The sequence below is a fragment of the Delphinus delphis genome, chromosome 18 (genome assembly GCF_949987515.2).
Source record: "Delphinus delphis chromosome 18, mDelDel1.2, whole genome shotgun sequence".
Lineage (NCBI taxonomy): Eukaryota > Metazoa > Chordata > Mammalia > Artiodactyla > Delphinidae > Delphinus > Delphinus delphis.
In genome coordinates this window covers 18,335,868-18,360,860 of record NC_082700.1, presented here as the reverse complement: position 1 = coordinate 18,360,860, position 24,993 = coordinate 18,335,868, and the positions used below count along the sequence as shown (strand labels likewise).

The 24,993-nt window shown below is 35.3% G+C and overlaps 1 protein-coding gene across 2 annotated transcripts in view; it reads left to right on the top strand.

Moving 5' to 3' along the window:
- The window catches only part of FNDC3A (fibronectin type III domain containing 3A), a 163,289-nt gene that overhangs the window by 40,524 nt on the left and 97,772 nt on the right, over nucleotides 1–24,993 (top strand). For both annotated transcript variants that reach the window (XM_059996200.1, XM_059996201.1), the window contains exon 3: nucleotides 21,127–21,202. In XM_059996200.1, the coding sequence (XP_059852183.1) occupies nucleotides 21,127–21,202 (76 nt within the window). The remainder of the gene's footprint in view (nucleotides 1–21,126; nucleotides 21,203–24,993) is intronic.

Below are 24,993 nucleotides of genomic sequence, written 5' to 3'. Positions count from 1 at the left end.
AAAGCTTTTTCTGTATCTGTTGAGATGATCATATGGTTTTTCTCCTTCAATTTGTTGATATGGTTTATCACACTGATTGATGTGCGTATTTTGAAGAATCCTTGCATTCCTGGGATAAACCCCACTTGATCATGGTGTATGATCCTTTTAATGTGCTGTTGGATTCTGTTTGCTAGTATTTTGTTGAGGATTTTTGCATCTATGTTCATCAGTGATACTGGCCTGTAGTTTTCTTTGTGACATCTTTGTCTGGTCTTGGTATCAGGGTGATGGTGGCCTCGTAGAATGAGTTTGGGAGTGTTCCTCCCTCTGCTATATTTTGGAAGAGTTTGAGAAGGATAGGCATTAGCTCCTCTCTAAATGTTTGATAAAATTCGCCTGTGTGGCCATCTGGTCCTGGGCTTTTGTTTGTTGGAAGATTTTTAATCACAGTCTGAATTTCAGTGCTTGTGATTGGTCTGTTTATATTTTCCATTTCTTCCTGGTTCAGTCTAGGAAGGTTGTGCTTTTCTAAGAATTTGTCCATTTCTTCCAGGTTATCCGTTTTATTGGCATAGTAGTTGCTTGTAGTAATCTCTCATGATCCTTTGTATTTCTGCAGTGTCCATTGTTACTTCTCCTTTTTCATTTCTAATTTTGTTGATTTGCGTCGTCTCCCTTTTTTTCTTGATGAGTCTGGCTAATTATGGAGATTGTATAACTTCTTTTTTTTACTAGTCTAAAGTCTTTATAATTTGACTGTAGAATTTCAGAGATTATTTAAGAATGATCAGTCCTTTCTACCATTGTCAGTAAATATAAATGTGGAAATTTTAGAAGGTACATTAGGAAAAAGGAAAGCTATGACAGGCTATCGTAAGACACTGGAAAGAAAATAAGTCTTTTCAGGCACTAATTAGCATTCTTTTCTTTTTTTAAAAAAAATTATTATTTATTTTTGGCTGCATTGGATCTTTGTTGCTGCACTTGGGCTTTCTCTAGTTGTGGCGGAGGTGGGGGGCTACTCTTCATTGCGGTGTGCGGGCTTCTCATTGCGGTGGCTTCTCTAGTTGCAGAGCATGGGCTCTAGGCGCGCGGGCTTCAGTAGTTGGGGCACGTGGGCTCAGTTGCTCTGCGGCATGTGGGACCTTCCCAGACCAGGGCTTGAACCTGTGTCCTCTGCGTTGGCAGGAGGATTCTTAACCACTGCACACAGGGGAAGGCCCTAGCATTCGTTTTTAAACAGTGTTCTCAGTATACATTTTAGTTAATTTGTTAATATATTTGAAATGATACTATTTCATACATAAACACTTATTATTAGAATAATTTATTGCAAAGTTTAAAATAACCTAACAGTATTTGTCATCCGTATGACTTTTTCGTCATAATACTTTTGAAACTTAGAATTATTTAAGCAACTCTTTTTTACTTGATCCTATCAGGTTGTAAGACATTTAGTCTGAGTATTTCTCATTACTTTAATTCTAAATCTCAATATAAAAACTTGTGTGTTTGATTTTTAATGAGCATAATGAATTGATTTCAAAATACTGATGCAGTTTATGTAAGAAAACTTTTCTGTGAGGAGACTGTCGGCATATAAACTTTTTGTTTTGCTTTTGAAACATAAAGCAGTGTGGCTTCCCTGGTGGCGCAGTGGTTGAGAGTCCTCCTGCCGATGTAGGGGACGCGGGTTTGTGCCCCGGTCTGGAGGATCCCACATGCCGCGGAGCGGCTAGGCCCGTGAGCCATGGCCGCTGAGCCTGCGGGTCCGGAGCCTGTGCTCCGCAACGGGAGAGGCCACAACAGTGAGAGGCCCGGTACCGCAAAAAACAACAACAACAACAAAAAACATAAAGCAGTAATTTTTATTAAAAAGATAAATTAGTTCATTTTCATACTGGGAGTGTTCATGTTCAGGTGGTATATGATATCATTTGAGTATAATCTATGTGAACAGTGAATTCACATTTTTAACTCAATCCTAAGATCAACAAAATAAATAAGTGTGCAAATGCTTTGTTAACAGTAAAGTAAAAAACACAGCTTTTAGCTGGTAGATGTTGTAATCATCCCCTTGACACACTGAATTTATTTTGAATGTCAGTTTTTAAAGAACAATGGAATGATTAAAAATATATGGACATGCAAACCCAAAAGAATAGAAATTTGAAGTGACAGTGATATGTTAATTATTGCGAAGTCTATATAATTTTCTTTAAACATAATTTCATTTTATTTAAAACATAAAAATGTAAATATGACCTTTTAGCAGGACTGGCTTTAGAAACTAAAGATTTCATTGTTGCCAACCCTCACATAAATCTTCAATGGAATACAGGGCGCACTTGTGCAGGTATAACCCTTTTTAGTAGGATTAGTAAGAGAATGAAGGACAGATCTTTTCATAAGCCATTCCGAAGTAGGTGAAGATGCAAATCCTTAGTCACATATGTACACACAAAGGCATGGCGTGATGTGCACACAAACAACTGAATGTCACATGTGTACGTACATTGTCTATATATATTTTTGGTGGGGGGGGGGATATTACATCACTTTTCTACCATTGTCAGTAAATGAAGTATTCCACAGAATACATTATTAATTAGGATTCCCTTTTTACTGGATTTAAAGGAAATATTATTTTTGAGGGTCTACTGTATGTTAGGCACTGTGCTGGCATTTTATATATAGTGTTTCCCTTAATCCTTCAAAAACACTGTATTTTAGAAAAGACACTAAAGCTCATGGAGGTAAATTTGTCTAAAAATCACACATTTATTAAGCAATAGAGTAGAGTTTCAATATAGAATTGCCTGATTACAAATTCATATTTTTTCTGTTATAGTACTTTTATTTCTAAAAAGAAATTGTGAAGGCAAATGAGCCTAAAAGAAAAAAAAATTTTTTAAGTATTTTCTAGTTATCACAAATTATACCTTGTATTCTAGCTTAGCATTGTAATTGGCTGTAACTATCTCCCTTACTGATTCATCCTTACGTCCTCAACTCTGCAAAAAGTACCTAACATATAGTATTTGCTTATTAATTATTTGTCAAATAAATAAATGAGTAGATGGTTGACAGATCTCAATTGTTTGTATGCTGGTATCAAGCATGTATTCTTAGCTGAGTTTGAAAGTGATTTTCTTTCATAGGACTAAAAACTAAACTCAAATTCATTAGTTTGATAGTTGTCCTTTTATTTACAATTATTAATCTCTATTTAGACTTCAGCTGAAATATATTACATCAGCCAGCTCATCTACAGATTAACAGGATCTAGTGAAGTACGAAGCATGATTGAAAATTCTTATAGTGAAGTCAGTTTAATATCCCGTTGATGTTTAAATAATTCAGACTTGTTTATGAAATGAATTTCCCAGCTTAATTTCTTAGGAAAATCAGATAATGAGTTCAAATTTAGACATAATAAGGTTGGGCGCCTGCAGTTTATCAAGGTAAATAAATTCAGAAATTAGTTGGAAATATAATTTTGGAGCGTCGGGAATCTAGAGATATACCCTAATATGGTAGCCATTAACTACATGTGGCTATTTAAACTAATTAAATAAGATCAAAGAAGATTAAAGAAGATTAGTTCTTCATTCTTACTAGTCACATTCCAAATGCTCAGTAGCACTTGTGTACATATACAGACCATATATAGCCAAATATAGTTAGAGGCTCTTACCAGCACCAAGATAGAACACTTCCATCATCACAGAAAGTTCTGTCAGCTAGCCCTGTTCTCAGAGCCAGAGGAAAAGATTTAGGAGCTATTCAGAGACTGGACAGTAGTTAATTCAGCAAACATTTGTTTAACTTCCGTAGTCTCTGTAACTGCGTATTAAAATAAATAGACTGAAGTCAAGAAGGGCTCATGTAGTGGAGCTGACAACATGCAAACAAGTGAACACAATCATGTGCTAAATGTTATTATAGAACGATGTACAAAGTGCTGTGGGCTCTAATACAGGAATAATCTAACTCTGCTTTAGGGTGTCAGCATCTTGAAGGATGGGTAGTATTTCTTGAAGAAGGAAATTGTTCCTCATAGGAAAATGTCAGCAAAGTCAAGTGTGAATCAAATATCGTGCTAGAGAATAGGAAATAAATCACAGACCAGGAAATGAAGATGAAAGTATTGACTATGCAACACTAGATTGAAAGGAATAAAGCAGATGGATAGCTGGAAAGCTATAGGGTGGGCAGTACAGGAAAATATGGGAAGTAAGAGGCAGGCAGGTGTCCGGCACCAGGTCAGGAGAAATTTCATAAATATTGTGTCCTGTGTGTGTTCTCTCTGTTTTGTGTAAATTAGTCCATTTCTTCTAAGCTAGAGGGCAAATTCTTACAGCAGCAGATCTGCACTGATAAAAATAGTAATACTAAGAGCTACACATACAGTGCTTACAGTAACAACAGCTAATATACATAAATAGTGCTTACAACATGCCAGTTGCTGTCCTAAGCACTTGACATATGTTAACTCATTTAGTCATCACAGCAACCCCATGAGTATTGAGTTAATTTGAAGGCTTTCAACCACAGATTGGGAAACTACATTGCTAAAGGTATGTTAACTATTATTTAAGGGTACCAGGCCCATAGGATTTTTCCTTTTATTATTACTCTAAACCTCTTTAAGTTGGTACCCTAGACCAAAAGCATGAAGAAGCAGTTGGATAAGGAAGAGGGAAAAGGATTAGACATTCCAGACAGTTTTGTTCAGGTGTTCTTATAATAAGAGGATTTTAGGACACAGACACACATAGAGGGAAGGACCATGTGAAAACATGGGAAAAATACAGCCATTTACACGCTTAGGAGAGGGGCCTCAGGAGGAAGCAATTTTGAACTTTTAACCTCCAGAACTATGAGAAAACAAATTTTTGTTCAAGTTCCCCAGACTTGGTACTGTGTTATGGCAGCCCTAGCAAACTAATACGATAGCCAAGATAATACATCTGTAAATACTGGAAAGCATGTATATATGTTTTTGATTTCTGGGTTGATTTCTTGTTCTGTCTGCTAAACCCTCTACTGAGTTTCAGAAATAGAGCTGTGAGGTACTTGCTTTGTTCTCCTCAGACCTAACTTAGTGTCAGTCTTAATGTACAGTGAGGAATGCAAGTTGTGTGTCCTTTGACGTACAGAGGAAAAAATTAAATTATATACACAAATTGATGCTGTCCGTAAACATTTTCCTCTTTATTTTTTTCAATGATTATATTTGGTTTTGTAGGTTATTTTTATAAAAATACAGGTGAACATTTTTAGAAATTAATACATCCTTAATGTTTCATAGGTATATATCCCTCAGAATAAACAATTTAAACTGTTAGAGTTTAACAGTAGAAACAAACTTTAAAATGATTTCCTAAATTCAAAAGTTAAATTTTTGTTACCTCCACAGAACAAATTACTTATAATAATTTGGCTTTTTGTTTCTGTTGTTTCCTTTAGAGATTATATATAGAATATTAACACTAACCTTATATCTTTTACTAAATCCTTTAGGATTTAAAGTAGTGGTACTTTCTGGAACAATAAATAATAGCATGGTTTTTCTGATGGCCATCTTAGGAATTTATGAGTAATTACATTAGAAAACTGATTATTTCCATGGGATTCAGGTTAGGGGAAAAACACCGGACTCCTTACCCCCTGGAAATAGACCTAAATATGTACATATTGTTTTGAAAATTTCAGAGTGATTCTAAGAAGTATTCCTTTTCATCTAGTGCACATTTTCTCATCTAATACACTTTATTGGTGCCATGGGTCATATGAAAGATTGCTCTTTTTCCTATTCTCGTTTTACATGTAAAGAACTTTAACAACAATTCAGTAAAATTGAAGTACATGGCCAAGGAATTTTGTATTTTTGAAATGCAAAAGAATATTTTCAAAGTTATATTTAGCAATGATTAGTAGCGATTGAAAATTAAATGACAAGGTACAATTTATACCTAGGTGTTTATGTTTTTTAAAAATTGTTCACTCATTGTGTTTCCTTTATAATATACGCAAATATTATTAATAAACGATTATGCCCTGACATTTGAATAAAGTCAATTTTTTGTATAACAAAGTATAAATAAATTAATTTTGGCACTTCTATGTAGTACAGATTCTAAGGTGGTACCTAAGTCCTATATTTTTTATTGTAAATGCTCATTTGAATTTGCCTCATTTAAGTGGTTAGCTGATATAAATTAAGTTTTAAGTCCACTACACTGGGAGTTTTCCATAAGAGAACAGTTGTTTGAATGGTTTTGTAAAATGAAGTAACTTTTTCAATAACACCAATAATCTCTTATTTTACTTTTAAAAAAATAAATCTACATTGGACTAAATGATAGCTCAGGTTTCCTTAGCTCTAACTTTTCCCAGGCTGTATGCCCTGTTTGTTTAGAGGTGTTTATGTCAGGCTTGCTGATTTCTGATATCTGTCTATGCACCTTGGTCCTTCTCTTTCTTTCCTTACTCCAGAGACGTCTTTTTCTGCTATCTTGCTTTTTTTGAAAATTCATTCTTTCTCTAAGGAAATAATTTTATATTTGAGCCTCTTAAATGTTGTCTGTCTTCTTCCATAACTTCTCCAAGCCACTGTATATTTTTAATTATTTATTAGGGAATACAGGGAGCATTAAATTTTAATTACGTTTTTCTAGATTTTTCTAGTCTTCATTAATGTATATACTAGGCATGGTTATAGCTTTAATCAGTGACATTTTCATTATAGTACTTTTCTGTGTTACTGTTTAATGTAACATTTTGTATAAATATTTCCACGTATCATCATAGCCTACTTGTAAGAATAATTTAAAAATCTACATGGTATGGCATTATTTACAGTCATTGTCAACTTTAATCTGCCATTTGGTGGTAGCCAGCTTATCCAGGGCTTCCCTGGTGGCGCAGTGGTAGCCATCTTATCCAAAACATATGTTTCAAGCATATGTTTCTCTGTTATTCAAGAAGTAATGTAAATATTAGTAGTACTGAATATTTAAGTTCAGAATACACTTAAAATGTTCAATAGCTCTACGTATCTCTGTTCAGAATGCTAGAAGTTGAACAATTGGCACATATTCAGGCAATTGCTTTTATCAATTGTCTACTCACCCCCTGATGACACTGTTAATTGAAACCAGGCATTAAAAGCATTTTCACTAAAGAATGACAAAAGAAAACTGCCTGGCTAATCTATCCTGCAAGCTGAGTGAGGTCTTGAGCATGGCACCGTGGATATGGGGATGTAAGAAATGAAAGAAACTGAGTGGAGAAGAGAACATATTTAGTGATTTTATGGAGTGTAATGAAACTGTCAGGTCTGAACTCTGAATTTTTAAAGGGGTTAGGAAATGGAAGATCAGCAGTGCATTTGAGATACATACAAGTATGATCATTTGTTTTTGTGAAATTTGAAGATGTTGAAGAATCTCATTTTCAAAAGTCCAATCAAGTACTTCATAATCATTTTATGATACTGTATTTGTGGAATGTGCTGTGTAATATTTCCCTATGCTAATAGAGACATCAATGATAAGAAACACAAAATGATGGATAATTTGCCAGGGTTCCTCACCTGTCACAATTCTGAGAGTTACTTTGTTTACAAGATTTCTGTGTTCACCAAATTAGATTATATATGTCAAGAAGCTGCACTAATTCATTTATGGCAGTGCTGGAAACAGTTTGGGGGCATATTTTATCTCAGGTAAAATAACTATCATATGTGGTTGTTGTCTTTCTCCTTATCGCATTGTACTATTGTTTATGATGAGATTATGGAAAATGCTACTGCATTTGTGCAGATGAATGTAAAATGGCATAGGAATCCAGATAATTTGAAGGTATGTGAATTCTGCATTTTGAAGCTAGACAAAAATCTCTGTTGATTATTTGCCAGAAACCTATGAGTAGGCTTAGAATTCAGTCAGGCACCTTTATTACAAAGTAGCCCCAGTTTGATCTGTGATGTTGGCAACAATTAAGTGATTCTTAACCACACATACATACATACACACATACATACATACATACACACATACATACACATGTATGTTTAATTTCTTCTAATCGGTCTACATTTTCTTTAGACCTTTAAAAATAATTATCTCAGTTGGTATTACTCAGTGGCATAACTTGAATCCTATAACTTTCTTTTTCTGCCGTAACATGAAGGCAGATATTTTTGTTCTGTTTTGTTTACTACTGTAGCTCCATTACCTAGAACAGAGCCTTACACTGTAATAAGACCTCAAGAAATGTTTGTTGAATGAATTTCACATACTTCCCAGTCCTCACTGTTCAGCTGTTTATTCATTGAATAAAAGTTTCTTGAAAACCTATTATGAGCCAGGCTTTAGCATATGTTTATAAGAAAAGTCAAGGTATTTGCTTTCAGGGAGCTTTTGTTCTAGTGGAGTGGAAATGGCTCACTAAACAACTAACCAAATAACTGCACAAAATAATTTCAGATAGTGATAAGTGCTAGCACTTAAAAAATAAAACAGATTGATTTGTTAGAAAATGTGTGAGGGTATATATACCCTAGAATTTGGTGGGCAAGGAAGATCTCTGAGGAGATGACATTTGAGGTACCTGAGTAATAATGAGCCAGCCTTGGAAAGATCTTGGGAGAAGAGCCATAATTTTACTATTCCCTTAAATAAAACCTGTGTAGAGAGGTAAGTTCCTAGAATTTAAAAATGCATTTTATAGTCATCTACTTGCATAAAATCTCCCAAGGTTTGAGAATCTCCTTGGGGGAAAAAAACATCCCCAAGGTGGAAAAGGTGACTATTTTTTCCTCTTGCAATTTTTGTCTTGGTTCACTCTGATTCCTGTTAGAGCTGTTTTCTCATCCTCCAGCATTTCTTTGTTTTCATTGTTTCTGCTCTTTCCTTCCTTTTATTTTCTTTGAATTAGCTCTACCTTTTCTCACTCAGTAGGACAGTTAATATATTAATTTTCAATCTTTTCTAAGTTTTTCTTTGATTTTTTTGAGATATTAATTTTTATTTAAACGTCTGGTTAGTGAAAATTACTCTGGTGAAGGTTAAAGACTACCAATGCAGAATTCTATCAGTATACATTAATTTGAATTTATAACTGCTTTCCTCCACACCTTCCAGAAACCCATATGATAATTTTAATGAAAGTCCCTAATGAAAGTGATGCCATTATATTTTACCTTGAAATTTATACCAAACAAATATTTCAGATTATATTTAAGTAGAAACATAGCACTTTATGATACATTTCCTATAAAAAGAAAAAATAAGTACTGGTTCTACTGAAGTCAGAAGGTAAATTTTTTTAAATTAATTTATGTATTTATTTTTGGCTGCATTGAGTTTTCGTTGCTGCGCACAGGCTTTTTCTAGTTGCGGTGAACAGGAACTACTCTTTGTTGTGCGCAGTCTTCTCATTGTGGTGACTTCTCTTGTTGCAGAGCATGGGCTCTAGGTGCGCGGCCTTCAGTAGTTGTGGCTCACAGGCTGTCAAGCGCAGGCATGGGCTTTGTGGTGCATGGGCTTAGTGGCTCCACGGCATGTTGGATCTTCCTGGAGCAGGGATGGAACCCATGTCCCCTGCATTGGCAGGCGGATTCTTAACCACTGCGCCACCAGGGAAGTACCAGAAAGTAAACTTTAATTCAAGGATTTTTCTTAACAATGAATGGAATTCTTTTTCCTTTTTTTTTGAATATTTATTTATTTATTTTGTCCACGATGGGTCTTAGTTACAGCATGCGGGATCTTCATTGCCGCGTGTAGGATCTGTGTGTGTCTGTGTGTATTTGTGTATGTATAACACAACTTCTTTATCCATTCTTATTCGTCAGTGGACACTTAGGCTGTTTCCATGTCTTGGCTATTGTACATAATGCTGCAGTGAAAATATGCATATTTCTCTTTGACATAGTGTTTTCATTTCCTTCGGATATATACCCCCAAGTGGAATTACTGGATTATATGGTAGTTCTATTTAATTTTTTGAGGAATTTCCATACTGTTTCCCATAGTGGCTGCACTAATTTATATTTCCATCTATAGTGCACAGGGGTTCTCTACATCCTTCCCTGCATTTGTTGTCTCTTGTCTTTTCAATGATGGCCATGTTGATAGATATGAGAGAATATCATTATGGTTTTGATTTGCATTTCCCTAATGATAAATGATGTTGAGCACCTTTTCATGTACCTGTTGACCATTTGTATATCTTTGGGAAAACGTCTATTCTGGTCCTTGGCTCATTTTTAATTGCATTATTTGTTTTTTGTCTTTTTTTAATAAATTTATTTACTTTTGGCTGCATTGGGTCTTCATTGCTGCACATGGGCATTCTTTAGTTGCAGTGAGTGGGGACTACCCTTCGTTGCGGTGTACAGCCTTCTCATTGCTGTGGCTTCTCTTGTTGCAGAGCTCGGGCTCTAGGCGCGCGGGCTTCAATAGTTGTGGCACGCGGGCTCAGTAGTTGTGGCTCGCAGGCTCTATAGTGCAGGCTCAGTAGTTGTAGTGCACGGGCATAGTTGCTCTGTGGCATGTGGGATCTTCCCGGACCAGGGCTCGAACCCGTGTTCCCTGCATTGGCAGGCGAGTTCTTAACCACTGCGCCACCAGGGAAGTCCCATTATTTGGTTTTTTGCTATTGAGCTGTAGGAGTTATTTATATATTTTGGATATTAACCCCTTATCAGATATATGATTTGCAAATATTTTTTTTCATTCTATCGGGTGTCTTTTAATTTTGTGGATCATTTCTGTTGCCATGTAGAAGCTTTGTAGTTTGATGTACTCCCACTAGTGGTTTTTTTGGTGTTTTTTGGTTTTTTTGGTTTTTTTGCGGTACGTGGGCCTCTCACTGTTGTGGCCTCTCCTGTTGCGGAGCACAGGCTCCGGACGCACAGGCTCAGCGGCCGTGGCTCACGGGCCCAACCGCTCCGCGGCATGTGGGATCTTCCCGGACCGGGGCACAAACCTGTGTCCCCTTGCATCGGCAGGCGGATTCTCAACCACTGCGCCACCAGGGAAGCCCCACTTGTTTATTTTTGATTTTGTTGTTTGTGCTTTAGATGTCATATCCAAAAACTCATTGCTAAGACCCATGTCAAGGAGCTTTTTTCCTATGTATTCATCTAGGATTTTTATGGTTTCAGGTGTTACATTTAAGTACTTAATCCATTTCAAGTTAATTTTTGTGAGTGGTGTAAGATAGAGGTCTTAGTTTCATTCTTTTACATGTGACTATCCAATTTTCCTAGCACCACTCATTGAAGAGACTGTGGGTTCTACATTGGGTATATGTGGCTCCCTTGTCAAATGTTAGTTGTCCATATATGCATGGGTTTGTTTCTGGACTCTTGATTCTGTTCCATTGGTCTGTGTTTCTGTTTTTATGCCAGTACCATACTGTTTGTTACTATATCTTTACACTACAGCTTGAAATCAGGAAGTGTGATGGATCCCACTTCATTCCTCTTTCTCAGAATTGCTTTGGCTATTTGGGGTCTTTTGTGGTTCCATATAAATCTTAGGATTATTTTCTTCTACTATAAAAAAAATGCTATCGGAATCTTCATGGGGATTACAGTGAATCTATTGATAGCTTTGGGTAGCGTGTGCATTTTAACAATATTCTTTTAATCCATGAACACAGGTTACCTTTACATTTATTTGTGTCTTCTTTGATTTCTTTCATAAATGTTTTGTAGTTTTCAGCGTAGAGATCCTTCACCTCCCTGGTTAAGTTTATTCCTAAGTCTTTTATTGTTTTTGATGCTATCGTAAATGGGATAGTTTTTTAAATTTTTTCAGATAGTTCACTGTTACTGTATAGAAATGATACTGTTTTTGCATGAGAATTTTGTATCCTGCAACTTCAGTGAGTTTGTTGATTAGACCTAACAGTTTTTTTGGTGGAGTCTTTTAAGATTTTCTGTGTATAAAATTATGTCATCTGCCAAAAGAGACAGTTTTACTTCTTCCTTTCCAATTTTGATGCCTTTTATTACCTTTTCTTTCCTGATTGCTCTGGCTTGGACTTCTAGTACTGTGTTGAAAAGGAGTGGTAAACGTGGGCACCCTTGTTTTGTTCCTTATTTTAGAGAAAAAGCTTTCAACTTTTCACCATTGATTGCATGGGCTTGTCATATATGGCTTTTATTATGTTGAGATACTTTCCTTCTATACCTAATTTGTTCAGAGCTTTTATGATGAACAGATGTTGAATTCTGTCAAATGCTTTTTCCTCATCTATTGAGATGATCTTTTTAATTTCATTCTGTCAAGGCGATGTATCATGTGTGTTGATTTGTGTATGGTGAACCATCCTTGTGCCCAGGATCATGATGAATAGTCCTTTTAATGTACTGCTGACTTTGATTTGTGGTTACCCTGTTTTTCAAGTATGTTAACCCCTTCCTCCATCTGCTTGCTTTAGACTGATAATCATATAGTCTCAAACGCATTCTTAAAAAGAAGAATCTACATTTTCTTACTCTCCTCCTCTATATTTTATGATTTTGATGTCCTCGTTTACATCTTCACGTTTATCCTTTTGCTGTTCCTTGTGTTTATCATTACTTTCACAAATAGATTTTTTTTTCTTTTTGATTTGTATACTGGCTTATTTAAGTGATTTACTTTCCAATTGTGATTTCCTCTTTTCTGTATCTTCTTGCTTCTTTTATACTTAGAGAAGACCTTTCAATATTTATTTTAGGGTAGGTTTAGTATTACTGTATTCTTTTAGTTTTTGCTTGTCTGAGAAATTCTTTCTCTCTCCTTCTATTCTAAATGATAATTCTGCTGGGTTGAGTATTATAGGTTGCAGATTTTTCCCTTTCAAGACTTTGAATATATTTCACCACTCCCTTCTGGCCTGCAGCATTTCTGTAGAGGAATCACCTGATAGCCTTATGGGGGGTTCCCTTTTAATTAACTCTTTGTTTTTCTCTTGTTGCCTTTAGAATCCTCTTTTTTTTTTTAACTTTTGCCATTTTTATTATATGTCTTGGTATAGGTCTGTTTGGGTTCATCTTGTTTGGGACCCTCTGTGCTTCCTGTGTCTGAATATCTGTTTCTTTAAGTTTGGGAAGTTTTCAGCCATAATTTCTTCAAATATATTTTCAATATCCTTTTCTCTGTCTTCTCCTTCTGGAATTCCTATTAATGCATAGATTGGCATGCTTTATATTATCCCGTAGGTCTCTTATATTGCTTTTATTTTTTTTCTAATTTGGCTTTCTGTCTGCTGTTCTGATTGGATGATTTCCATTATTCTATCTTCCAGATCACTTATTCGTTTTTCTGCATTATTCATTCTGCTATTCATTGCCTTTAGCTCAGCTTTCGTCTCGCAAATGAATTTTCCAATGTGCTGCTGAATTTGGTTTGCTAGTATCTTGTGGAGAATTTTTACATCTATATTCATCAGGAATAATGGCCTGTAGTGTGCTTTTCTTGTAGTATCCTTTTCTGGCTTTGGTATCAGGGTAAAGCTGGTCTCATAAAATGAGTTTAGGAGTATTCCCTCCTCTTCAGTGTTTTGGAAGGGGTTGAAAAGGATTGCCATTAGTTCTTCTTAAAATGTTTGGTAAAATTCACCAGTGAAGCCATCTGCTCCTGGGCTTTTCTTCATTGAGAGATTTTTGATTAATGATTTAATCTCCTTACTGGTAACTGGTCTGCTCAGATTTTCTGTTTCTTCCTGACTCAGTCTTGGTAAGGTGTATGTTTCTAGGAATTTTTCTGTTTCTTCTTAGTTGTCCAGTTTGTTGGCATATAGTTGTTCATAGCCTCTTATGATCCTTTGTAATTCTGTGGTATCAGTTGAGTTGTAATGTTTCTTCTTTCATTTATAATTTTGATTTGGGTCCTATCTTTTCCTTGCTTAGTCTAACCAAAGGTCTGTCTGTTTGCAGATGGCATGATCCTTTATGTAGAAAATCCCAGGGGACTTCCCTGGTGGTCCAGTGGTTGAAACTTCACCTTCCAATGCAGGGGGTGCAGTTTCGATCCCTGGTCAGGGAGCTAAGATCCCACATGCCTTGCTGCCAAAAAAAACAAAACAGAAGCAGTATTGTAACAAATTCAATAAAGACTTTTAAAATGGTCCACCTCAAAAAAGAAAAAAAATTTTTTTGAAAAGAAAATCCCAAAGAATCCTTACAAAAATGACTAGAGCTAATAAACACATTCAGCAAAGTTGCAGGGTATAGGATCAACAAAAAAAATGCAGCTATGTTTCTACACATCAGCAGTGAAGAATCTGAAAACGAAGTTAAGAAAATAATTCCATTTACAGTAGCATCCAAGAGAATAAAATACATAGAAATAAATATTCCCAAGTTGGTGAAAGACTTGTATGTGGAAAGCTACAGAAATGTGCTGAAAGAAATTAAAGATGACTTAACTAATTAAAAAGACATCCCATGTTCATGGACTGGAAAACTTAATATTGTAAAGATGGTAACACTGACCAAAGGAAGGTACGGAGTCAATACAATCTTTATTAAAATTCCAGCAGCCTTTTTTGCAGAAATGAAGAAGCTGATCCTTAAATTCATATGGAATTGCAAGGGGCCCCAATAGCCAAAACAGTCTTGAAAAAGAATAACAAAGTTGTTGTTCAACAACTAACACTTCTTGATTTTAAACCTACTATAAAGCTACAGTAGTCAAAATAGTATGGTACTGGCATAAGAATAGATATATATAGGCCAATGGAATAGAATTGAGAGTCCACAAATAAACCCATATCTCTGTGGCCAATTTGTTTCAGACAAGGGTGCCAAAACTGTTCAGTGGGGAAAGAATAGTCTCTTCACAAAATGGTGCTGAGACAACTGGATATCTACACGCAAAAGAATGAAATTACACCACTACTTCACACCATATAGAAAAGGGAACTGAAATGAATCAACAACCTAAATAAGCTAAAACTATAAAACTCTTAGAAGAAAGGAAGAGTTCATCTTCATGACCTTGGACTCTAAGTGGAGTCTTAGATATTTCACCAAACTTACAAGCAACAACAAGAGCAAAATGAAATTAGATAAATTGTACTTCATCAAAATTAAAAATGTTTGTACATAAAAGAACATTATGGGGCTTCCCTGGTGGCTTAGTGGTTGAGAATCCGCCTGCTGATGCAGGGGACACAGGTTTGTGCCCTGGTATGGGAAGATCCCACATGCCGCGGAGCGGCTGGGCCCGTGAGCCATGGCCACTGAGCCTGCACATCCGGAGCCTGTGCTCCGCAATGGGAGAGGCCACAATGGTGAGAGGCCCACGTACCCCCCCCCCAAAAAAAAAAAAAGAAAAGAAAAGAACATTATGAAGGAAGTGAAAAGACAACTTCCAGAATGGGATAAAATATTTTCAAATCTTGTATCTGATAAGGGTCTAGTATCCACAGTATATGAAGAGCTTTTACAACTCAACAAAAACAGACAACACAATTTAAACTGGGCAAATGACTTGAATACACATTTCTTCCAAGAAGATATACAGATAGCCAAGAAACACATGATACAATGCTCGACATCATTTGTCAGGGATGTTAGGGAAATGCAAATCAGAATCACAATGAGATATTACTTTATATCCACTGGATATCTATAATCAAAATAACAAGCATTGGCAAGAGTCTAGAGAAATTGGAATCCTTGTATATTGTTACTGGGCGTGTGAAATGATGCAGCTGCATAAGGAGCATGTGGTGGTTCCTCAAACAGTTAAATGTAGCGTTACTATATTACCCAGCAGTTCTACTCCTGGGTACATACCCCCAAAATTGAAAAGAGGAACTCAAATATTTGTACATAAATGTTTACCATAGCACGATTCTCAATAACCAGAAGGTTGAAAACAGTCCAGTTGTTTATCAGGGTCTGAATGGATACATAAATTGTAGTATATCCATACAGTAGAATGTTATTTAACCATAAAATGAAGTACTGATACATGCTACAGCCTGGATGAACCTTAAAAACGTTATGCTAAGTGAAAGAAACCAGTCATAAAAAATCACATATTGTATGATTCTATTTATATGATACATAGAAATGGGTAAATCCATAGAGACAGAAGGCAAATTGGTTGTTATCAGGGTCTTAAAGAGGGAAAAAGTAGAGTGATTCCTTAATGGAAGTGGTGTAGTAAAATGTTTTGGAACTAGAAGAGGTGGTGGTTGCACAACATTGTGAATGTACTAAATGCCTAGAATTGTACCCTTTAATATTGATTTATAATTAATATGTGAATTTCACCTCACTGAAAATATTAATAGTGACACTAATGGATTATAATAACATTGATTTTTAAAAGAATCCATGAGCCCATACTCATACTAAGAAACATGTAAAGTTGGGGTGTAGGATAAGGGGAAGAATTCAGAAAAGAAGTCTCTTCTTAATAGAAGAATGCTAACTAGTAACTACAGAAAGAATGGGGTTTTTTTAATTGCCATTTTACAGCTACCACAATAATGTTTGGTAGTAATTGTTGAAACCATTGGGTGAAAGACTGTTAGGGAATAGAATATTCAGAGAGTCTCAAAGTATCACCAACCATATTGATTGTTTATTACTTTCAAAGGGAAATGGTATCTTTATAATAGAGACATCTAAGAGATAATCACCTAAAACCAAGTGATCAAACTTAACACCACTCAGGTATTCTAAAATGGTATATCAAAAAAAGAGTGAGTGTGAGAGTGAGCAAATATGGCAACCCATTAACAATTGGTGAATCTAGGTGAGGGGTATATGGGCATTCATTGAATCAGTCCTGCAGTTTTTCTGTACATTTGAAATATTACAGAATAAAAGTTGGGGTAAAGATGAAATTTGAATATGACCCTTCCCTGTTTAATAGCCTTGCCTAAAGGTTTAACTCCTTAGCTTTATATTTAAGGATCTTCATGATCTAGCCCCTGCTTATCCTCCCAATTTTATCTCTTTCCATTGCATTTCTCAAACTAGTTTAGACTTTAGCTATGCCATACTTCTTCCCATTTTCAAATTGTCCGTGATCAATTTACAGACCTTCTAGAGAATGGACTTGAGGATACGGGGAGGGGGAAGGGTAAGCTGGGACAAAGTGGGAGAGTGGCATGGACATATATACAACTACCAAATGTAAAATAGATAGCTAGTGGGAAGCAGCCGCATAGCACAGGGAGATCAGCTTGGTGCTTTGTGACCACCTAGAGGGGTGGGATAGGGAGGGTGGGAGGGAGGGAGACGCAAGGGGGAAGAGATATGGGGACATATGTATAACTGATTCACTTTGTTATAAAGCAGAAACTAACACACCATTGTGAAGCAATTATACTCCAATAAAGATGTTTAAAAAAAAATATATCCGTGATCTCTTTCACCCCCATGACTTCATACATGCTATGTGTGCTCTCTTCTGGAATGTTCTCTCCCCATCTTTAGCTTGTTAATTCTTGGTTGTCCCTCTGAACATTATGTAGCTATCATCTCCTCCAGGAATCTTCCCTCATCATTGTGGGCTGAGTGGAACCTATAGTACATTGTTCATATCTCTGTTACACCTCTTATTACACTGTACAGTTAATTGACTGAGTACTTGCCTGTTTCCCTCACAAGACTGTGTATTCCTTGAGTCCTTGGACTGTGATTTATTTTTATTCTTGATGTCCATAGTGCATATAAGAGTAGGTGCCACACAGTGGGTGTTTAATAAATGATTTTTAGATAAATGAATAAATTTAACCTCCTACCATTTTCCTGAACGTCTTATTATAATTTAAAAGAGTTTATCCTTTTTTACTTAATATCAGGATATATCAGTTGTATGTGTACCATGTTTGGTTTTCTTAGTTTTATTTCTTTTTCCCAACTTTGTAGTGAATGAATTCATCACAGGAATTATTAGTATTTTATAGAATTCCATAGTACAACCAGTACTGATAGAGGATCATAATTAAAAGAGGTAACATACATGTAAAGCAGACAGCATAGTGTGACACAGTAAGCACTACTTTGGGTCTTGAACCGCATTAAGAATTTAGTGAAATCTAATGAAAATAGTGAACCCTTCCGTAGAAAATTGTAATACCTACAGAGAATTTCATATATAATTCTGTGTGGTTCACAAACCCTTTGAATAGATATCTATGGCCCCCAGGTTAAGAACTCCTGTGCTTTAACCCAGTGCTGGCCTCAGGTATCATCCTTTAGTAATTCACTACCTCTACTAAGTTCTAACACTAATAAGGAAAGGAGTGAAAGAAACATAATGGGTTAAAAAAATTTTTAAAGAACCATGGATTTGTTTGAGATTGATAAAAAAAATGTATTGGAAATAAAAACAAACTGAAAATCCTCCAGCCCACTTTCAAAATTGTAAGTTTTCTTTAAAACAACTGTTGGATCACAGAGGGAATGAAGAAGTAAATGGCAGAAAATCTAAAAAACAATAGTGAAAATATTCTCTATGGTTAAACTGAGAAAAATTCATGGTTTTAAGCGCATATATTACTAAAGAAAGAATAAAATAGAGTATTCAACTGAAAAAGTTAGAAAAACAACATGGTAAGCCTAAGGAAAACAGAAGAAAGGAAATAATAAAAGTTGAAAATAGAAATTAATGTATTAAAAGAAGCCTACTTAGATGACTGTTGTAACCTCCTGATGAAGAGTTCTTCCTATATCTGGTTGCTACACTGCAGCCAGGGCGATCCACCATAGTATTACCTGCTTACGTAACTCCTCCTTGCCCTTAGAATGGCTCACAAGACCCTTCTTAACCCAACTCCTGTCTACCTTTCGCCATATTTCTAACCTTTTTCCTCCATCATTTCCCCAACCCTTATCTCCGCCTGCCCCATTCTCCAACCATATAGAACTACAGAACTTCTTTTGGTTCATTGAATTTGATAAACTATTGATGACGTTTCCTTTCCTGGAGCTTTGCATTTGCTCTTCTCTGTACCTTAAAGGCCTTCCCACTCTTCTTGCCTAGCTAGTTCCTTCTCAGTCTTCAGGACTCAGCTTAACTTTTACATTCTCTAGAAAGCCATTAAATACACAAACACACACACACGTGCATATACATGTATACACACACATGCTCAGGTAACAGACTAAGTACTTGGTCCTGTGTGCTCTGATAGTGCTTAACTTCTCCTATCGTAGCACTTATCACCAGTCAATGTCAAAGAAATGTTTGAAGAAGAGCAGTAATCGAGGTACACCATCAGAAAACATATTTCTAAGGTTACAGTGTTTAAAATGATTAAAATAAAAACATATTTCCTAAGCTACTTTTCCCAAAGTAGACAGTGTTATGGATGAGACAGGCCAGAAGAGTATATTGTGTGCTAAAGGAGCTATCTTAAATTTAGCAGATTGTATTGGTTAGCTCTCTAAGGAAAAAAAATACTTTTGGATCTTCTCCAGATAAATTTGAGGTGCATTAAAGAACTAAATATAAGCAATTATATAAAACTAGAAGAAAAGAAAAACTAGCATTTTTAATCAAACCTATAGGTCAGCGTTGTCCAATGGAAATATAATGCCAAGCACATAAGTAATTTAAAAAATTTTAGTAGCCACATTAAAAAGTAAAAACAGGAAAAATTAATTGTAATAATTTTTATTAACCCAATATGTCCAGAATATTATTTCAATATGTAATCAATATAAAAATTAACAACAAGATATTTTACATGGTTGGGTTCTTTTGTACTAAATCTTTGAAATCCAGTGTGTATTCTACACCTATGGCACATCTCCATATAGACAAAGACAAGCCACATTTCAAGTGCTTGATAGCCAGCCACAAGTTAAATTTAGAAGCAATAGAAGGTGTCACAAAGGAAAAAATAGGTAACATTGGCTACAGGAAAATAAACAATTAAAAAATTTGAGAAGACAAAATGGGAAAATATTTGCAGCATAATATAGTATATTATTATTATTACTACCATTATTATTCAGAGAATTCATATGAATTGCTAAGAACATTTAAGACCCCAAAAAATAAAGAAAGATGACAGACAACCAGTTTACAAAAGAGCCAGTAGCAAATGTAAAGATAGAATTTAACCTCGTTAATAATCAAAAAAGTGCAAATTAAACGATAGTAATATACTGTTTTCATCTATCAAGGTAGCAAAGATTTTAAAACTATAATTTTTAGGGGTGCAGAGAATGTGGTTAAATGGTGTTCTCATAGACTGAGGAGGAATGTGAATTTGTAAAACCCTTTTAAAAAATAGTTTAGCAACAGATAAGGGAATTCTATTTCTGGGAGTATATCATAAGGAAACAATACTAATTATAGAGGTGGGAAAACTACATACCAAAATGCTCACTACCTAAATTCTTTAATTAAGAGAATGGTTAAGTAGTTTATGGTATAAACATTCGATGACAGACTTTGAATAATAACATTGGAAAAGTCTTTTTTTAATATTAAACCAAAAAAAGACACAGAATTGGAGGTCTTATTTTTCCCCCTTATATTTAAGGGGGGAAATTAAGCCTATACATAGAGAACAAGACTAAAAAATTTATGAGAATGCTAACAATGTTTATTAGGATGGAGGGACTTCAGTTTTTTTCCAGTTTTTTGTTTTTCTGTTTTTCAGATGTCATAAGATTAGTGTGTATTACCTATAAAATAAAAATAAAACTACTCAAAATTATGGGATTAATTTAACATATTTTTAAATATATTGCTAATTTGAGATGTCATACTAATTCAGGGGTGCCATCTTATTCTCTACCTATCAATTTATACTTTATTTTTAGAAAAACACAATACTTTACAATTGGTGAAGTAGGCATAGATGATCCAAATATTCAGTAGTTTAACTCCATCTTTGTTTCAGAGTGAAATTTATTGACTTTCCAATAAAATTGTGCCACTGTCTTTTTTTATTCCCTTACTTTTGGCTTGAGTCTGACCTCCAGAAAAATGAAGTAATTAATACTTTTCAACAAATGTGTAATCCCCATTTTCCTTCCCAGTTCCATATGATTAAATAGCTCACATCTACTCTCTTACTAGCAACATTTAATATCTTGATATACTGATTTACTCTGTTGCCCCTTTGATTAATACTTCTTCCCCTCATTTTAAGGTTATCCTGGTACAAGTTAACCCAGGGGAAGCATTTACAATAAGAAGAGAAGATGGACAGTTTCAGTGCATTACAGGTAAGAATGGTTATTGTCATTTGAGACAAGACTAAAATTTATGATACATAAAAGTGTATGTGCTTATAGTTTCTTCCTTTCTTTCTCACTACCACCACAAGGCACAAACTCTGAATACTTTATGGCTTAACTATTACAGTAGCATCTTAATTAGTCTCTTTGCCCTGGTTTCTTGATTAATCCTACTCTAATGTCACTCCCCTGCTCAGAAATCTTCAGTGAATCTAGTTCAGGTTCCTTAGTCTTTTTGAAAGATCATTTCATCTTTTGCTTGCTTCCCACTTTCCTTTCAATACTGTTTCCCTTCAATCTTGCTAAGTTGGTTTATTCACTGTCTCTGAACCTTTCTTGTACTTACTGTATTCTTCTTCTTATCTAGAATTTACCCATATCACCACTACCCCCAGCCTATCCAGATGTTTCCAGACTGAGCTCAGATCTTATCTTTAAAAGGTTTTTTATAAAGTCTTTAGTAAGCATCCCTTCCACACTACTTACTAGCCAACATCCCCCCCCCACACACACACATTTGTGCCAAACAAAAATGTCTCCAGATATCACCAAATGTTCCCTGGGAGGCAAAATCACCCCTAGCTGAGAACCACCACTCTGTGTGAAGATGAGAGCAATAAAAAGGTCACTAGCTTTGGAATTAGAGAACCTGGTTTTAAACCCCAACTCTGCCACTTAACTGGCTGTATGAACTTTTGCATGTTATTTAACCTCTATCAGGTACGTTTCTCAGTAAAATTCCTATCCCTGTGCATAATAACACACCTCATAGGATAATTGTGAGGGTTGACTAATATGTTTATAAAGCACTCTAAACCAGACCTGGCACATATAAGGCACTGAGTAAGTGGTGATGGTGGGTACTGTAGCGGTGTTTAATAGAAAGTGACCCCATCTCCTGTGAAAGCCCAAAACACCAATTATTGTGCCATTCATTTAGCAAGAATGTACTTTTTTGTAACATTTCTTCCAGTTAGTATTTTGAAAAGCCATTTAAATTTGTGTGTTTAACTTGGAATGTGTATTCAGTCTCTCCGGCTAAGTTTTAATAAGGACTTTATGGGCAGATACCATTTCTTACATTCCTTTGTATTCCCTTCAGTTCTTGGCCTTCCACATATTGGGTACCTATCTAATAGTTACTACTTTCATTTGAAAAGAGCACGTTAGAAGTGGGGAGACCGTATGCTTTATCATCCAAACCAGGATACTTTAAGAGTGAAAGTGGACCCTAGCAATTACTCCACAACAATTAGTGTCAGCCAAGATTGTCCCAGGCAAACCAGGACTCATGATACCTCCCCCCCATTTAACCTGGGCTGTCAAGTCAATGCAAGCAAAGAAGAAATAGATCTAACTCTTTCTAGAGAAGCAGTTAGCTCAATAATTACAATTAAAACTTTTAACCTGCCATTTAAACCTTACATGTCTTAGAGTTAGCACTTTCTCTAAGTTAATTTAAATCCTTTGAGCGGCAGTTATTTGGTAACTTCACAAATAGGAATGGTCCGCATATTATGAGCTTAAAAGAAACCAGGTAGTAGAATTCATAAACAGTATAATAAACTTTGCCTATCTTTACTTGTCAATTAGGTTTTCATAAAAATAACTTCATTTTTATACTGGGTACCTCTTAGAATGTAAGTTTTTAGTAGAGCACACACCTTAGGTTTATTTGTACATCTCTTTTCATATTGTTTTCAATAAATATTGTTTATGATGGAAGCATTTTAACTAATATAACATTGGTCTTTTCAAACACATCTGCAAATGAGGATACTCATTACTGTTTTAGTGTGACTTAAAATGCAAAAACTGATCATTGCAATTGGATAACCAGACTTTGAATTTTAAATATCTTATATTTTAAAAGTCAATTTGTAAGTGTAATTTGTAAACCCCTTCCCTCATAAAATCAATTTAATTGATTTTTTATGTGGCACTTATCCCTTCAATCAGAACCAAAAAAGCGTATCTAGTTTATAATGTGCCTGTAGTGCTAACAGTATCCTAATAATAGGAATTGACTATCATGTGAAGGATTTTTAGGCAGGGACACATTTCTTTGCTTCAGGAGAAAACGGAGACTCTTCTCTCTATACATCAGATTATAAGAGTGGAGACTTTGTTTTAAAATTACTACTGGGCAGAGTTTTAAAAACACAGGAAACTTTAGCGGGAACCATACAGAAAGTAAAAGGCTCTCCTCTCTTTATGTTTTTGTTTGTCCAAAATTAAAAGATGGGATATAGATGAAAGGTAGTAGTGAACAAGAGACTGGGTTGAAGTCTTTGTGAAGACCAGCATGCCCTCAGTCCAAGCAAGAGAAGACAGGACAAGAAAAGGCTAAGGACTGCTGGGGCTCATCCTCTCCTCCCTTTTTTTGCTCTTTGCCATCACTATTTCTATCACATGGCAGTCATCTTCTTGACCTAGTTCTTGAGCTAGGTAAAAAGTAAGAGTATAGGTAGAAGTGGATGCAATATATGAAAAAGAGAAAGTGTTAAGGGAGGAAAATCATGTGCCAATGAAACTGACAGAAAAATAGGGTGCCTAAGGCCATCAAGTTAGGAAAGCTTTTCTTTTCACAGCCACTATACTAAGAAAACCTCTGTAGTAAAACCTAAAGAATTGAGATAAATCCAGTGTAAATTAATAAGCATTTGAATTAAAGGCTGTGCTTTTTAAAGCAGTTTTATTACCTATCAAGAATTTATAGAAACCAAAACTAAGTTAAAGAATCACAGGGAATATTAGAGATCTAAATAATTCCCCTATTTTATTGGAGGTTCAGAATTTGTGAGATACAGCTAGTTATGGGCAGAGCTCAATATACTACCTTTTTCCTACTGTAGAGCATACTGCTTAGATAGATAAAACTGCTAATATTTTTTTCATGAATTTACAAAGTCTCTGCTGAGGTATACTGTACCAGCTGCAAGGGATTCAGAGAAGACTATGACACAGTTCCTGCCATTCAGGAACACAGTGTAGTAGGGGAAAGGGGGGAAAATTAACAATTGTACAATATAAAAAGAATCATTAGAAACATGCATAGGGTATTGTGGGAGCATAGGAGGACTAATCACAGAGTGATTATGTCAGGGAAAAAACCCTTCAAAGAAAAAGTGACACGTCCTTGTCTTTCAGGAAAATACCAGTTGGCCAAATGGACAAAAGGGTCTCAAGAAAGTGTTTTAGGCAGAGAGAATAGCGTACAAAAGCAACAGAAGGAAAGAGCAACTTGATTTATTTGAATAACTGCAAAGAGATTGGAATAGCTAAAAACAAAACAAAACAAAAAGTTGTATAAAGGGGATATGGACAGAGATGAATCTGAAAATATAGTCACCTCTTGAAATGGCTTGACTACCATACTAAGAACTTTATTATAAAGGTGAGGAAGAGCCATTGAAGGAGATTATACAATAGAGTTAATATCCAGTTTACAGTTTGGAAGGGTCAGTGAAGTCTTCGTTTTCTGTTACCATGTGCTCACCTGTTAATCTGAAAATCTCCCTACTTCAAACACCTAGAAATGTTCAATAAAATGTAACAAGTATTCTTTTAAATGCATTGCATAGCTTCTCTCTCTTGCCTTCACCCCGAAAAAAGAAGAAAGAAAAAAAAAGAAAAGAAAAGAAATTGTTATGGGCCAGAAACAAGGACTTTTCAATATTTGTTTTTTAAAATATGTTTCATATTTATGATGAAAATAATATACTTTGTTTATTTAATGTGATCATTTTTTATTGTTCCATATCATTCTTTCTGATTCT